This window comes from Acanthochromis polyacanthus, chromosome 17 (assembly GCF_021347895.1).
Source record: "Acanthochromis polyacanthus isolate Apoly-LR-REF ecotype Palm Island chromosome 17, KAUST_Apoly_ChrSc, whole genome shotgun sequence".
NCBI classification, from domain to species: Eukaryota; Metazoa; Chordata; class Actinopteri; family Pomacentridae; genus Acanthochromis; species Acanthochromis polyacanthus.
In genome coordinates, this window is record NC_067129.1 from 4353692 (window position 1) to 4369488 (window position 15797).

General features: G+C 38.1%; 1 protein-coding gene across 7 annotated transcripts in view; it reads right to left on the reverse strand.

Moving 5' to 3' along the window:
• The window catches only part of tcf7 (transcription factor 7), a 102523-nt gene extending 96464 nt beyond the window's left edge, over positions 1-6059 (reverse strand). For all 7 annotated transcript variants that reach the window (XM_022190924.2, XM_022190923.2, XM_051937327.1 and 4 more), the window contains exons 1-3: positions 5531-6059; positions 5162-5231; positions 4047-4153 (exon numbers count right to left, since the gene is read on the reverse strand). In XM_022190924.2, coding sequence (XP_022046616.1) covers positions 4047-4153; positions 5162-5231; positions 5531-5713 — 360 coding nt within the window. In that variant the 5' untranslated portion in view covers positions 5714-6059. The remainder of the gene's footprint in view (positions 1-4046; positions 4154-5161; positions 5232-5530) is intronic.
• Positions 6060-15797: the final 9738 nt, after the last annotated feature.

The following is a 15797-nucleotide window of genomic DNA, read 5'->3' on the forward strand; positions in this document are numbered from 1 at the left end:
CAAATAATTAGCTGATAATTGATCAATCTAGTGTTATTGCTGGGCATATAGAGAAAAATAAATCCCAAAGAAGCAGCTTCAAATGTCCAAAATCCACACATGTTCAGTTTACAAATGCATCAACCAGATAAAACAGCATTTATATTATTTAAAAAATGATTTGAGTAATTATGTAGCTGCAGATTAATGCCCTACTAAACTATTTATTTTGGCTCCAATCAGGATAAAAATCTCTATTCTGCTTGAACACATCACCAAAGACACTTCCGCTCGAATTAATCTAAACGAATCAACCTCCAGGACATGCAGTAAAACTCATTAGCTGCCATTTATCGATAAAATATCCACATGAAATCATCTGCCAGGGATAGATGCATCATGCTTGTATCACAAAACACATAAATTGACCAACAAGGGTGATTACTGGCAGAAAGATCAACAAAAACTCTGCTTGTAGCACATTTTTCATCACGGTTACACAGCTTGGTTTTTGGCTTGTGCTGCTCATGAGTCCAAAAAAAAACGACACGATTAACTGCCTTTTGTTGAAAACGACATGAAAATAAAGAAGACAGTTCACGGAGCAGAGCTGGGATGGAACAGCAGTCCGACGCCAACAAACGAAGCCGTAACATGCGTCACCTTGTCCCACATTAACACCAAAACACTAAGAAAACACCAAACAAGCCCTTTTTCTTCTGTCAGTCACACAGACCTGTAGTTTCAGATGCATCCCTTCCATCCATAATCATCCCCCCCCCCCCTCCATTCCCTCCCCACACCTCCCATCCACCAAAACCACCACCCTGAACCCCTTTCAAGTGGCAGGTAGTCGGGGCCCTGATACGTCGCTGCCGCCTCACAACCAGCGGGCTAATTACAAGGGAAGCGGCAACAAGTGAGCATTGTGTGGAGTCTCCAAGACACACAGGGAAAGAAAGTGCTCTTTATCTCGCTGGCCCCCTCCACCGCCGCCACCAAACCCCACCAATCCCACCCTCAACGAGTACAAACTCTGAGAGGCTTCTGCGGTCGACAGTCCGGGGCTGGAGGACGAGAAGAAGAAGAAGAAGAAGAAGAAGAAAAAGAAGAAGAAGAAGAAGAAGAAACAACAAACCGATGAGCGACTCAGACTCGCCGGTTGTGTTTGTCGACGCCGGATGTGCCGAGTTATGCAACGCCGAGTGTAAAGATGTTTAAGGAAACAATGAGTACGCTCCCTCTCCTGCTAGTAGTTCATTCAATTATGTTCTGAATCTCAGTGTTTGCTCAAGAAGATGCTGTTGAGCACATGTGCTTCATTCTACGGCTGCAAGTAATCAATGTCACTGGTGATGAATCTGTGTGCTGAAAAACCCAGAACAGTGTTTCCAAAAGCCCAAAATGACGTCTTTAAATGTCTTATTTCGTCCATAACTCAAAGACATTCAGTTTGCTGTCATAGAAAATGAAAGAAAGGAAAAAATATTGACAATTTTAGAAGCTCGATGACAGAATTTGTATTTTTTTCCTCTTAAAATGACTCAAACTGACTGATTGATTATGAAAATAGCTGCCGACAACTAATCGATTCATCGTTGCAACTTCCCCACAAATATTGATTATGTTCCTGTTTGTTACTTTCTCGATGAATCGATTAGTTGTTTTTTTTTTTTTTTTTAAATGGTGAAAACTGCAGATCGGTGTTTTTCAAAGCCCAAAATGACGTCTTTGAATTCCTCGATCTGTCCACAACCCAAAGATACTCGGCTTACCGTCACTGATAAGCATTTTAGAAACTTTAAAAACGGTTCAAACTGATTAATCGATTATCAAAATAGCTGCCGACAACTAAAGCTCCAATTCTCTCACAAACAGATGCGCCTTTGCGCGTAAAACCACACACACAAAAAACAAATTGAACAAGAACTGATTAGTTCCTTTCTTTCTGTCCGTTATATTCTCGATTAGCTGATTTGTTTTTAAAAACAGTGAAAACTGCATTTCGCAAAGCCCAAAACAACGTCTCTAAACGTCTTGTTTTCTCCACAACCCAAAGATATTCAGTTTATTCTCATTGAAAAGGAAAGAAATCAGAAAATATTCACAATTTAGCAGCTGGAATCAGAGAATTACGGCTTTATTCCTTTAAAAAATTGCTCAAACCGATTAATCGATTATTTAAATAGCTGCCGGCAACTAACCGAGCTCCAGTTCTCTCGTAAACAGATGCACCTTTATGCGTAAAACCACAAAGAAAACAAGCGGGTCAACTAGTAACAAGGATTTTCTCTTAAAAATGAGACCAAACTCACTACCTGAACATGATTTTCCAGCATCTGTATTTTTCGAAGAGCAGCTCTGGCAGCTTGAAGTCCACGTCTTGGGGAAACAAATATATTATTTAGCAGCTGAACTAAATGTGAGAACACCATCCTCTCTTATATATATATGTGTATTTATAGGTGTAATTTAAAGCTGCATTTGATTAAACTGGAGCTATAACTTCCACTGCATTCAAATGTATTTGTACTACAGCTGGTTTTAACGTGAGGAGATTAAGGTATTTTAAAGGATTTATTCTACTGGGAGATGATTTGTCAGCTTTTTTTGACCCTTCGACAGACCTCCAGTGACCGTCTGCTGGGTCTAACCTCAAGGTGTCATTAGAGAAACCACATTTTCAGGCTGACTTTGTGATACAGCAGATTCTTAATCCCCTGCGCCTCACATTAAATCGGCCTACAGCGCATGCGACCTGACAAACAGACATCTATGCTGTTTAGCAACGTCTTGTCTGCTAGAGCAGGGGGTTAATTCAGGCAACAGGATTACACAGCACGTGAAAAATGAATTAGCCACAACCGCTCATGTTTGGTGCAATTAGTCAGCCTATCCATGGATATTGGTTCTTATGGCTGACTTGAAGGGATTTTATGATGAATTTTTCAGGGCTGTCTGGCTGGATGAGTGATACTGCATACTTGAAATCCTTCCACGAGTCTTTCTGATGTTTGTTTTAGCAGTTTAACACTCTCAACTGCCATTAAGGCTGCAACAAACCTCTTGTCATTCACAAACCGATGGGAAACGTCATGTGAAACGCTCGGCGGTGACGACATCAATCGTATTCCAACTTCAGCACAGGCGTAAACAAAAAACAAGCTCTTTTTTTCCCCCCCCTGCTTTGGCTCACGAAGCCGCGGCACTTTGATTTCATTTCGCTCCGTTTTAAATGCAGCTTTATTTTATAAGGCAGTTAGGGGCGAAACAGCAAAGTTCAAAGCCAAATCAGAGCACATGTTAGGTTTGAGAGTGATCTGAAGCGACACGACAGTCATCTGTCATCTGACGGAGCCTCTGTTCGCCTCTTCTGAACCCCGATCAACCTTCACTAAAGGCGCAGCACTAAAATAAACTGCTTCTCCAGCCTAACTGACAGATGCAGATGTTATGTAATCATTATGGATCGACTTCACATCTAGCTATCTCTGAACAAGCCCGAGTAAAATCAATATTTGATGAATCTGAGGCTATTTCAAACCACCTTAATTAAAAAAGAGCCATGAAAAATTCTGTATAATGACATTAAAATGTCTCACAAATGCCCTAGTGCTGCTGATCACTTCCATTTGAGAGTGATTTGAGTGCATGTGTGTTCATTTTCAACACAACATACACAAAAAATAGTAGAGAAGATGAGAAATGAACAGAAATACCAAGAAAAAGTGTCTTACTATTGAATTCTGGCTACCAAGCACGCATTTGAAGAAAAAAAAAAATCCATCAGCTAGTGGCCTACCAGGCTCCAAACATCCCAGTCATCAGTGGTTTTTCTGTTATTCCTCAGCAGTATTCAGCTGCTATCACCAGAGCGTCACCACAGATACTGAATTTTATTAAAAGCTCATCAAACAGAAGCCCAGCAACATGTGTTTGGAGTGTGTTAAAGAATATAAAAATCAGTGTAAAAACTTGCACCGGAGTCCAAACTAGGACGTGGGTGACACAAGAAACCATCACGGTGCAGCGTGTCCAGCGGGAGGATTTAAAATGAGAAGACTTACGGATGGAGAAACCGAGCTGTTGGGGAGATACGGGTCTGGCAGCATCAGGAACGGGTACCCTGGATACGCCGGCGACTTGTACATGCCTCCATCTTGTTGCTTCGACACTGACATGAAAAACAAGAGTCAGAAAGTTAATAAAAGCTGCTGGAATGGGGTCATTTGTGATGCCTTTTTGTAGAATTCTCCAATGAAATTCTCTGATTTTAGTGCCTCATGATCATGACAGAAAACGTCTCATGGCTGCTGTTGATTAGTTGAGCAACTAAAATCTGTACTTACTCCCACTGTGCTGCCAAAAGGTTTAGGTCAAACCAAGAAGAGACACCAGACATCCAAAATAAATGTGCATGCAAAGCAGGCCACCTATTACTACATGTTACATCCTCGCATGAGCACAGATACTCGAGACAAAAGCGTTACAACCGCCACCTAAACTCAGAGGCGTGAACTCCTGTAGCCTTTGTGTTAATTCATTTGTCACCACCACCCATAAAAAGCATCAGAGGCCTCTCTGCGGGTCAGCTACACCTACATTTATACCTGCTCGCTCTGAAACAAGACACACAAACAAGGCTCACTAGACAAAAAGTGACAAAACTTGGCCAGAATATGAAGCACCACAAGCAGCATCGTCTTTGCGGCTTTCGCTTTTTCTCAAAGACCCTCATTTAAAACCGCAAAATCTACATTCGATGAGGATTTTGCATGAAGAAGGATCACAAGCTCCTGAGTGACACCTCGGTTTTAGGGCAAAAAAAGGCCTGGAAATATAAAATGTGCTAAGGCACACTCACATACGCTTCAGATATCACTATCAGATGGTGGAAATGTGTCATGGAAGCTGATTTGCACGGCTTGAGAGCATTTAGCCAACACTAATGAGCGTTTTAAGGCCAAAATCCTGCTTGGATCTCTCGTGATCTGTGCTGATGTGGAGCAGAAACAGCAAGAAGTGGGCGACCAGCGAGAAAACTGAGGACATCTTTTGCAAGTGGACACCTGAGAACAACTCTAACAACAGCACGTGTCTCAAATCTGTGGCCAAAAACACCGATTACATTGCCACAGTTGGCCACTTTTGGATGCATGTTTGTGCAGTTTTTTCTCCTTACCACCGTCCAGATGCTCCCGGTGTTTGTCTGGGAAGCCCCTCTGCTCAGACTGCTGTCCCCGTCTGACCGCCTGGAACAAAACACCGAGTGAGAGAAGAAAAAAAATAAACAAGAAAAAGCGCACGGCAAGTGTTGCATTGAGAGAGTTTACAGTGCGCTTATCGTACTTTATGATGCGTTTAAATTAACTTCTGATAACCCTGAATGAGATGGGTGTTTTTTTACTACTGGAACCCTGGAGACGATTCACTGCGTTTTTGTTTTTTATCTTTTTGGTTTCATTCAATGCTTGTCAGCAGCGCGTAAAATAAACCAAGCTGTCACGCACACTTTCAGCCCAAACACACACACCGTCTGTCGGCCACCTACCGCCGCGTTCGGACTTTGATTTATTTCCGATTCGTTCACCAGAGAGGATTTGAGGTCGGCCAGGTCTCTCTCCGTGAACGCGTTCTCTTGGATTTTCTCCTCCTGCTCTCCTTCGTCTTTGAACGAGATCATCTCATCATTCGCTCCCAGGTCGTCCCCGCCGCCGCTGCTGAGCTGAGGCATGTTTTCTACTTCCACCCCCTGCGATGGTACGCTACGCTTCTTTTTCTGTGTGTTTCTGCGTTGTGCTTAAAAAGAAAATCAATTATAAGAAAAGAAAAATAAAAGTAGAGGGACTTCTGCGTTAAATCTTCTCAGTCTGGGGCGCCTCCAAAGTGCAGAAAAAGCCCCACCACATGCGTAAAAGAAAGAAAAAAAAAAGTTGAGATGTGGCGTCCCCCGGCTGGTGGAGTCGGTAGAAGACTAATGTTTCCCTACAACAGCAAACAGCTCATTTGAGCCCAAGACAAGGCGAGGAGTCCCGACATCAAAGGGCGCCGAGCGGCTGATTGACAGGTCCGATGACTTGTTGGGGGGTTGTACGATTGTTTCTGCAGAGGGCTGAGCCTCTTAAAGAGACATCACCTCCCGGAGCCCGGATCAACAGGCTGTATTCAGGGCTTCCAGGGGCGGATTCACGGCGGACATGGTCCCCCCCGAGCTGCCCCCACAGCTCCAGGTCTGAGTTTTACACCTGATCCAAAAAAAGTGGAGAAATTTAGTGCGCAGCTGCAGCTTTTCATTCACTTCCGGCAGCAGTGGTGGAATGGGGCCAACTGATGTCACTTCTTACTTTTACCCCACTAAATGTGTCCCATAGACGGAGTTACTTTCAGCTCCTTTGACCTAGCATCCACATGTGTGAACATCTACAAAAATAAAAAAGAGCCTATTGTTAATAATAAAACTACTACTAATAATAAAACTAATACTCCTTATTGCAAATAAATAGAAGAATTGTTAAATGCAAGCCCAACAAAAGCTCAGGTCTTAGGAGATTGAAATTTTAAGCATAAAAAAGCCACATGAAACTATGAAATGTGATGTTTTCTTAACATGTACAAAAAAGACAAAATAAAATTTTCAATTATTAACAACTGGACTAGTTGCAACAACAAAACATGCATCTGCAATCATCGAAAAAAAACCCATAAAACTGTACAATGTGATGTGTTCTTAATTTTTGCAAATAAAAGACAATACAAACTTTTAAATTAATAACATCTCAACTAATTACAACAACAAAAATGCATATGAAAAAATGCAATCATCTAAAAAATAAAATAAAAAAATAGACAAACTGGGATAAGATGCCACCTTTAGGAGCAATGTTTATATTTTCCATAGAAAAGAATTTAAAAAAGAAAAATAAAGCAAACATATATGTATGTATGTATCACTCTTGTACAGTCTTGTATATTTTGTTAATTTTTCTTTCTGTACTATATTTTCCATATTCTTATTTCATTTTATTTTATGCTACCTTCACTTTATACTTGCCCCTAACAGTCTGTGTTGTCCTACTTACCCTCTTGTTGAATATCCAGCTGTTGTAACAGAATTTCCCTCTGAGGATTCATAAAGTCTAAGTCTCAGTCTGTTTCATAATAACAAAGCTGTAGTCCCTCATAATTTAATTAACCTGTAAATGTGTTCGTTTGAGTGCTGCTTCTGCACAAATTTGATTGATATCATCTAACTAAATGTAAAATCTTAAACAGGCAGCTTGAATCATTTTGATCAATTCAAACTTGCTCCTTATGCAACTTTAACTTTAGTTTAAATGACATTGCTCTCATTTTAACTGTATACTTGTATGGTAGATGGCACATTCAGAAATTATTTTAGACTTTTTGAAACTGATTATACTGATTATTTCAGAATTGATGAGCTTAAGTACAAAAGTTCTATATTTTTTAATGCTTTATTGTCAATGATATTTAAATTCTTGACACTAAATAATAACAAATCACCAATCAGCAGAAATACTTAAAAGGGGGGAAAAAAAAAACTCCTCCTGGTCTACTCTCAAACATTATACAAAAAAACTAAAGAAGTAAAGTTCCTATGAATCTCAGAGTTGGTTATAATATATTACAGAGGCTTACTTTGTCATCAACATACCTCAGAACCACTTTTCTTTTTTTATTTCCTAGAACCAGTAAAGTGATTTCAGTGCTATTTAAAGATTAGCAAAGCTGCTATAAACCGGGGAAAGACCTGAAATGAAAACTGACTGTATGTTTTGGTCCAGGAGAAACGAGTTATGGGGGTCAGGAGGTCATTTGACCACAGATTACCCTTTAATCCACTCAGTGTACTCATCATTCTGCACTCAATACTTTCACTTTAAGTAAACGGCGGCAATGCTACTTACTGCGTAGTCATTTTAAATGCAGGGTTTTTTGCTTTTAATGGAGTATGTTTATAGAGTGATACTGTTATATTCACAGAAATAAAGGACCTGGGAGTGATCAGACACTTTCTTTTCAGCGTCTCCATCAAATAAAGGCTGAAAAAAACACACTGAATACTTCCTCCTCTGTTGTTTATATCTCAACATAGCTGCAGCTCGTGGTGTTTTTTTTTTGTTCATTTCATTCAACTCGATTTAATTTCCTATTTACAATATTGAAATGATAATCACTAACTCATTACTGTGGAGCTCAGCTGTAATCCTAAAGCAAAGCGTGCACCGAATCTGGGCTTTTTGTTTGGTCGAAAACCAAATTTATCTCCAAGATCACTTTGACAAGCTAAAACTTAGTTTTGTCTTCAAATGTGTGGAAAGGATTTTCCTGCACTAATGTGGAGCTACTTCATCATTTTCTCTCCTGCAAATTCTTCCATAAATGCAGTTTCCTTGCGTGCTGCTCCGAGCGATTTGCTGCTTTGGCCACATGAATGCACATTTAGCAAGATTTTTAATGTCAAATAGAACGGTTAAAGTTACAAGATAGTCAGCTGTGTAGGAAAGACTTTTCTCTACTGGGTTCCCACCGGATGCAGCCTCAGTTGGTGAAATTCATTCAGACTATAAATTCTTTGCTGTGTGGTTTTGGTTCATGATGGTTCCAATAAAAATAAACAAATTAAAGAAAAAGAACAACAACAAAAAAAACTTTGCGTAATTCACCCTGAGTGCTTTTACATCCTGGAATCACACTTTGACTGCAGAAGATTATCAGCATGCAGGCGTTAAATATTGAATAGATCAAGAAAGAAACGTGATGTGAGAACATGTGGACATTTATAACTGCATCTTCAGCTGCTGACAACATGCAGTGTTCGAAAAGTGACGCTGACACAAAATGCAGCCTCAAAATGTATTATGTTTTAACAAAAATTGGACTGGTTTTGCTGGTTTTAACCCCACTGTTAGAAAAATGCAATCAAATTTTTTTTTAATCATTGTTTTCTATTATTTATATATATTATTTTGCTGTTTTTATATTTGGGTTTAAAATTATATGTACATATATATATATATATATATATATATGTACATATATATATATACACACACACAAATATGAACATTTCTTTTGTTTATTTTTTTAGTTATTTTTTTGCAAATTTCCTTTATATATTTGGGTTTCTATATATTTATATATAACTATTTATTTTTTGTTTTATTTATTTATTCTCATTTTTCATTTTTATTTTTGCTATTTTTTTTAATTGGGTTTGTATATATATATATATATATATATATATATATATATATATAATTATCATTTTGTTGTTTTATTAGTTTTTCTATATATATATATATAAATACAATAATTTTTTTGTTTTATTTTGTTAAATTTTTTTGGATAATTTTTATTTTTTCAGGGTTAATGTTGGAAACAGGAGATGCAATCAGCTGCCTACATTTCCTGAAAACCCGCCTCCTCTTTCCTGTGATTGGTTCACATACAACATGTAAAATGTCAAAACACAGCACTTAAAAGTTGACATTTTCTCCATTAAAGAACATATTTCAATACTTCCAAACTGCCATACTGCTCAGTCACAAAAAACATAACTGCATCTTTATTGTGTGAAAAGTTAAAGATATAAGTGTCTTCACATTTGATTGTGCTTCCAGGGTATTATCATCCTCAAGTTAGTTAATAACTGTGATAATTATGCACTGTGAGTTTTACTCCTATCTCAGCAGCCCTTTTGTGGCAGCTGTTGTCACATTGTTCAGTTGGTAGTTTTCACATTTTGGAACAAAACTGCTCATTTGCATCGACAGAAAAGCGGCGGCTCAGGCAAGAAGCAGCAAAAATGTAGGACATTCTGTGAAAAACATCAGAAGGCACGGCAACGGAGGCACAGCATGTTTTTGGCTGGTCCTTACATCCCCCAGATTTTGTAACAGTCTCCAAAACAGCGAAAAAAAAGTGCTAGCTATTGCAACTACTTGGTTGGAGGAGGGAAAGAAGAAGAAGAAAAAAAACAGTTCAAAGATGTAGACTTGAAGTTCTGATGTCTTATCAAACTCGTAACTTGCCTTCCCCTATTTTCCTCCCAACGCCAATGCATTTTTAATGCTGATACAGTAGCATAGCTGGTCTTCAGAGTTTTTAATTGAGAAATATTTATACACTCCCATGCTGTGACTTAATATTTGACTTAATCTGAGTCGGTTGCCTTGAATGAAAATGATGATCCACAGCTGGGAAACAGAATTAAATACAAACAGAAAACGGGCCCGATATTTGCATAAAGCTGCATATTTATACAATATTGTCGATGCATATTAATAAAAAGATTAAAATGAGCAGTTTTAATGTATGCAAATCTAAATTATAAATGAGTTGTTTAAACTCCTTGTTTATTCGCCTTGATTAAATATAGACAGCTGTTTTTCCAGAGAGACAGCACCTCTGCAGCGTGGGCCACACCGCGCTCTGATCTTAACACGGTTCCCATGAATATCTGCGCCGATAGTTACGCACATTCATCACATGGGTTCACAGGTTCACCTGAGGCGATCGGCTACAGTCAGCCAGAGCTGATACACAACTGAAATCCAGAGATGAACACTCTTTCTGTTGCAGGCTCTTGAAATACTTTCAAGGGGCTCTGACCTACAAACCTTTAATATCTGCCTCACACGCTCTCTCTCTTGCACACACACTCTTTTTTCTACTAGTGGTTTGATTATTCTTGTCAGATCAGAGTCACATTTTAAGTTTGCATCACCCTCCTTATCAGTGTTGTAACCCCCCCACACACACACACACACACATCTCTGCACATCCTCTCTCATCTTTGTTTTTATCTCAAAAGTGTAATTGTGAGCGTCGCCTGTGACATCAGACATTAACTGTTAGCAGGAAAGGCCAAAAAAGGAAATGCGAGCAGATAGAAGCGATAAGCAGCCCACACAGAAAACAAAAAGATGCATCACTGCCGCGACCCCACGAGGTGAAATTTCTCACACACAGGCGTAGGTACAATGTTACACAACGGACAACTTGGTTAAAAGACGTTTGCATGTAGCTGAAGTTAGCGGAGCAACACATTAAGAGGACACTGTATTTGACTGTATTTCTACAGTGTTACTGTTGTAATGTGCTTAATCAGGTATTTAGTGTGTAACTGATGACAGACTCGCTACAATTATGAGGTTTACTGTTTAATACTGTAACTAGACTTATCATTTATACACTGTATTTATATTGTGCTGTCACTGTAACAACACTAGCTGTCATATTGTGACTCATTTGTGTCATTTTGTGACATTTTGTGTTGTTTTGTGTCCTATTTATGTTGTTTTTAAGATTAAGAAGCTTTATTGTCATTGCAAGGGTACAATGAAATTCTGTTTTTTTTTTTTAAAAGGGGGGGGTTGTATTTTGAGTTCATTTTGAGTCATTTTTTGTCATGTCTCATTTGTGTTGTTTTGCGTCTGTTCTTTGTCATTTTATGTCTCATTTGTGACATTTTGTATCTCATTTTGCATTGTTTTGTCTCATCTCGCAGCTTTTTTTGTCTAATTTGTGTTGTTTCATGTCCTGCGTTGTTTTGTGTCTGGTTTTTCATCGCTTTATGTCCCGTTTGTGTTGTTTTGTCTGTTTTTAAAAAAAAAAAATTGCATCTTTTTGTGTTGTATTGTGTCTGTATTTTGTTCTTTTAAGTCTGATTTGTTTGTTAGTGTTTTATTTTTGTCATTTTGTGTTGTATTGTGTCTGTATTTTGTTCTTTTAAGTCTGATTTGTTTGTTAGTGTTTTATTTTTGTCATTTTGTGTTGTTTTGTGTCTGTATTTTGTCCTTTTATGTCTCATTTCTGTTCTTTTATGCCTGTTTTTGTTGTTTAAGGTCCTGTTTATATTGTTTTGTGACTATTGTTTTTTTGTCATTTTGTGTCTGTTTTTGTCATTTTTTGCCTCATTTGTGTCATATGTTTTATATCCGTTTTTTGCTGTTTTGTATTATTTTGTGTCTCAAGTTTTGAATTTTTTTTCCTATTTGTGCTGTTTTTGTCTTGTTTTGTCATTTAGATTAGATTCAACTTTATTGTCATTGCACAGAGTACAAGTACTAAGAAATGCAAAACCAGAAATGCAAAAGCAGCAGTAAAGTGCATCGATTACAGTACAGTATATACAGTATGTTAAAGTAGAAACAGAATTAATAGTATGGACAGAAGAACACACTAATATTTGAATATATAGTTATATGGACACAATAAAAAAAGACAGATAAATATACATGTAGAGATAAATAGTATTTAGAGCAATATAAGCAGTATAAATAGTATGGATAGAATGAACAAACACTAAACATAATTACTAGTATTATGTAAGATGCATGTTTATATTAAAGTTGGATCACTGAAAAATCTATATTTTGTTGCATTAGACCAGGCTGCTTATTAAGACTTCCTAATCAGTGGTCTCATGATAAAGACACGCACTAGTTTTCTCCACTTTTTCTTAGTTTTTTTCCTTCATTTCACCTTCTTAATTGTGCCTCCTCATATCTCTAAATGTTAACAAGATACAACAGATATAATAACATATGAACTCTGTGATAAAGAAGCCCAGATAGACTTGCTTCAGATTTTAAAAAAGCCGAAAAGCTCGGGAACCTCGGTGATCCAGTAGGAAATATAAAGAAAGAAACCAGCTATCATCTCATGCTTCTCCCTGAACCCATACACAGTTTTAAGAGGAGCTCAAGAGTGCAAATGAATTATGCTCCTCACTAACTTCATCTCCACTGTCAGCGTGTAAAGCGTTCATTTAATACGAAGAGATCATTTCAATGACTCCCTTTCCATTGCTTAATCGCTGGTGGTGGAAACGTTCCTTCTTTAACATGTTTTTTTTTTTTCCTTTTTCTCAAAGATGAATCACAGTTGGTTCAAAAAAAGATTATACACTGCGCTTTCTAAAGAAACATCAGGCGCATTAAAGCTGCAGAGTAATTAAATCATGTCCTTTCATTGGGGTTAAGCCACATCCAAGCGAACAGCTCTTAACTGGAACCACTTGTGTGCTTTTTATTGGTAGTTTTCCTACAATCAAAACCATGTCCTTCAAGGCAGCATCCAGCCAGCAATGTGGAACCTCAACAAATCTTTTCAACGGTTGTATTTTGTGTCGAAAGTTTCTGCAGTCAAACGGGCAACTGATGGACTCAGATGCAGAATATTCAGCAGCAACGCGGTTCCAGCGAGGTTAAACATTATGGCGGATTTATGTTTGATTGTTTTTAAATAATAGGTGGAATAAGATAACCGCAGAAAGCATAAAGTGCCTCAACATCTATTTTGTCCCACTTATCCTCCTGTCTTGAACACTTTAAGATATGTCATCAGAGGCTGAGTTTCCATGTAATTTTCAAGGGAATTCGAGGCAAACTTTTGACATAAAAACGACAAAAAAAAAAGAAATAGAATGTTAGCTTTTTCCATTACCTTATGTGGAGTGAATAAAAAAAAGGTAGTTTTGTCAGAAGGAGGCGCTACAGGCTACATCGCAGAAGAAACGGGAAACAAAATTAGCTTTAAAAAAAAACACTGAAGAAGAACGGGAAACAAACAAAATGTTAGCAAATATTAAATCTAAACAATCATGCAAGTCTTCAGGAATTATTTTTAATCATGCTAATTGTGCTCATTCTTCCATGCCAGCCGTTTCATGATTTCTAAAGACAAAAACGACTAAAGAACCACCTGATCAATTAGTTAAATGCACCAAAACATGCCTTTGTGTCACCCATAACATGCATTTGTTTTGAAAATATCTTGAGAAAATGTTTTGCAAAATTAGAGACTTACACTTTCTTAAATTTTGCCATTTTCATTCACTTTTTCTGATTTAAAATGCAGATAAGAACCTGTTATATAACCTGCCTAGATAGCTTGTGTTTGAATTGAATCACTCTACTTTTGAGTATTCGTGCGTTTTCCTCTTTGACCAAAAAGGTCGACTCGACGACCACACTGAACGGATGACACATATCTGGTGTCAAGGTGGGTTTAATATCTGTAGGAGGCTGAAAAAACCTTTGAATCATTTCGGGCTTTCAGACAGTTATTTAGGAAGTTGCATGCAGAGGTGGAAGCACGAGCACCAGCAGTAACACACTTTACTCACTAAGAATAAAGGTTACACCTTCAAACAAAGGGGATCGGCTTGAAAGTGAAAGAGATAAAGTCAACCTGCAACCACTCGCTGGCCAACCCTAAAAAACTGCTTTCAGCTCCCATGTAGATGTGTGTGAATGTGCTGAAAAAAGGGAGATACTAGCTCAGCAAAAAATAAACCCAAATTTAAAAAAAGTCGATATCATGTGGAGGATAATGAGGCTTGTTCAAGTTCTAGTTTGCTGAGTGTTTGCTGATTTGAATGTGTCTGTCTCTTTTGATTTAGCAGAATGCAGTCCCTTTACCTCTTCGTTAACTCCTTATCAAACATTTATGAGGCGCTATCACAGATTCTGCAGAGGGCTTTGGGGGTGAAGTCAACAAACACAAACAGAGGAGGAGGAGAGCTTTGAAAACACTTCGCTGGTCTTCAGTGGACGGAAAGATGCAAACACTTTATTTGGGACTTTGAATCCAGCAGAAGATGTTAAATGGAGTGAATGTACATTTCAGCTCATCCCGAGCAACTAGAAACAAAAGCGGCAGTAAAATCACCTTTAATATTCTAACTATAGTTACTAAAACAAACTGTAATGGGTCAATATATAATTGAAGGTCTTTTGAAGTCCATGGGATATATTTTGCATACATTTTTATTAAAAGGAAATGTTAATTTCAGTTTGTGATAATTTTAGGTTATCCAAAGTAGTTTAAATAAATCCACTGGACTTTAAGAAAGTTCCTTGAAGACGTTTCACCTCTCATCCAAGAGGCTTCTTCAGTTCTGGTGGTGGTTGGTGTTGCCTCAGCTTTTAAACCTCTGTGAGGTGTGTCCAGGGTTATTATTCCAACGACCGATACCAAAACTCATCTGACTACTCAACGGTGGTCGTTGTGCGTATCAGTGGGGGTTGTTGAAATGCACAGATGTCACTGAGCCCTCGTGTACTAATGGTGGTCATTAGCATGAGTCTGCTGAGTAGTTCTTTTGGGGCGTTTTGAAAGGACCTGATTGTAAATTGGCGAAAGATGATGTCGCAGACCACCCCCCCGTTCAGAGATGGTTTCTCTACTTTGACATGGATGGCTTCTTTCTCTCCTCTCTCAAACCATCTGTCCTCCCTGTCCAAAATCTGAACATTGGTGTCCTAAAACAAGTGTCCTTCTTCCTTAAGGTGAAGGAAGACTGCCGAATCCTGTTTAAAACACAAAATAACTAATTGTATCTGTGTCCGAGAAATCCCTTTCAACTAAGTTACCCGTTACAAAAACACCTCTCCAGGAAGTGTGTCAATTCCAGATCACATGACCTGCTCCACGTGATGTCATTTCCTCCTAAAGAAAAGACTGGCAAGACTCCAAGGCTTTCTGACTTATTTAATATAAAGTAGTGTGAGTCAAGTGTGGATTTATGACATGTCAGCAGGTTTACTATAATATCTTTAGAAATAACTTTCAATTTAAATTTTATCCAGTTGTATATGTAATATTTAGAAGTATCTTTCTGTAAAAATGCCATGTGGTGTTTGGTTATAGGCAGCCATGTTGTTGATTTTAGGCAACAAAAATGTCACCTATGATACATGCCAGATATGTTACACGTCCCACCATTAAAATTAAAAGAACTGAAAATGCATCTTTAGCACTACAAAACTCAGCTATAAAACCGAGGA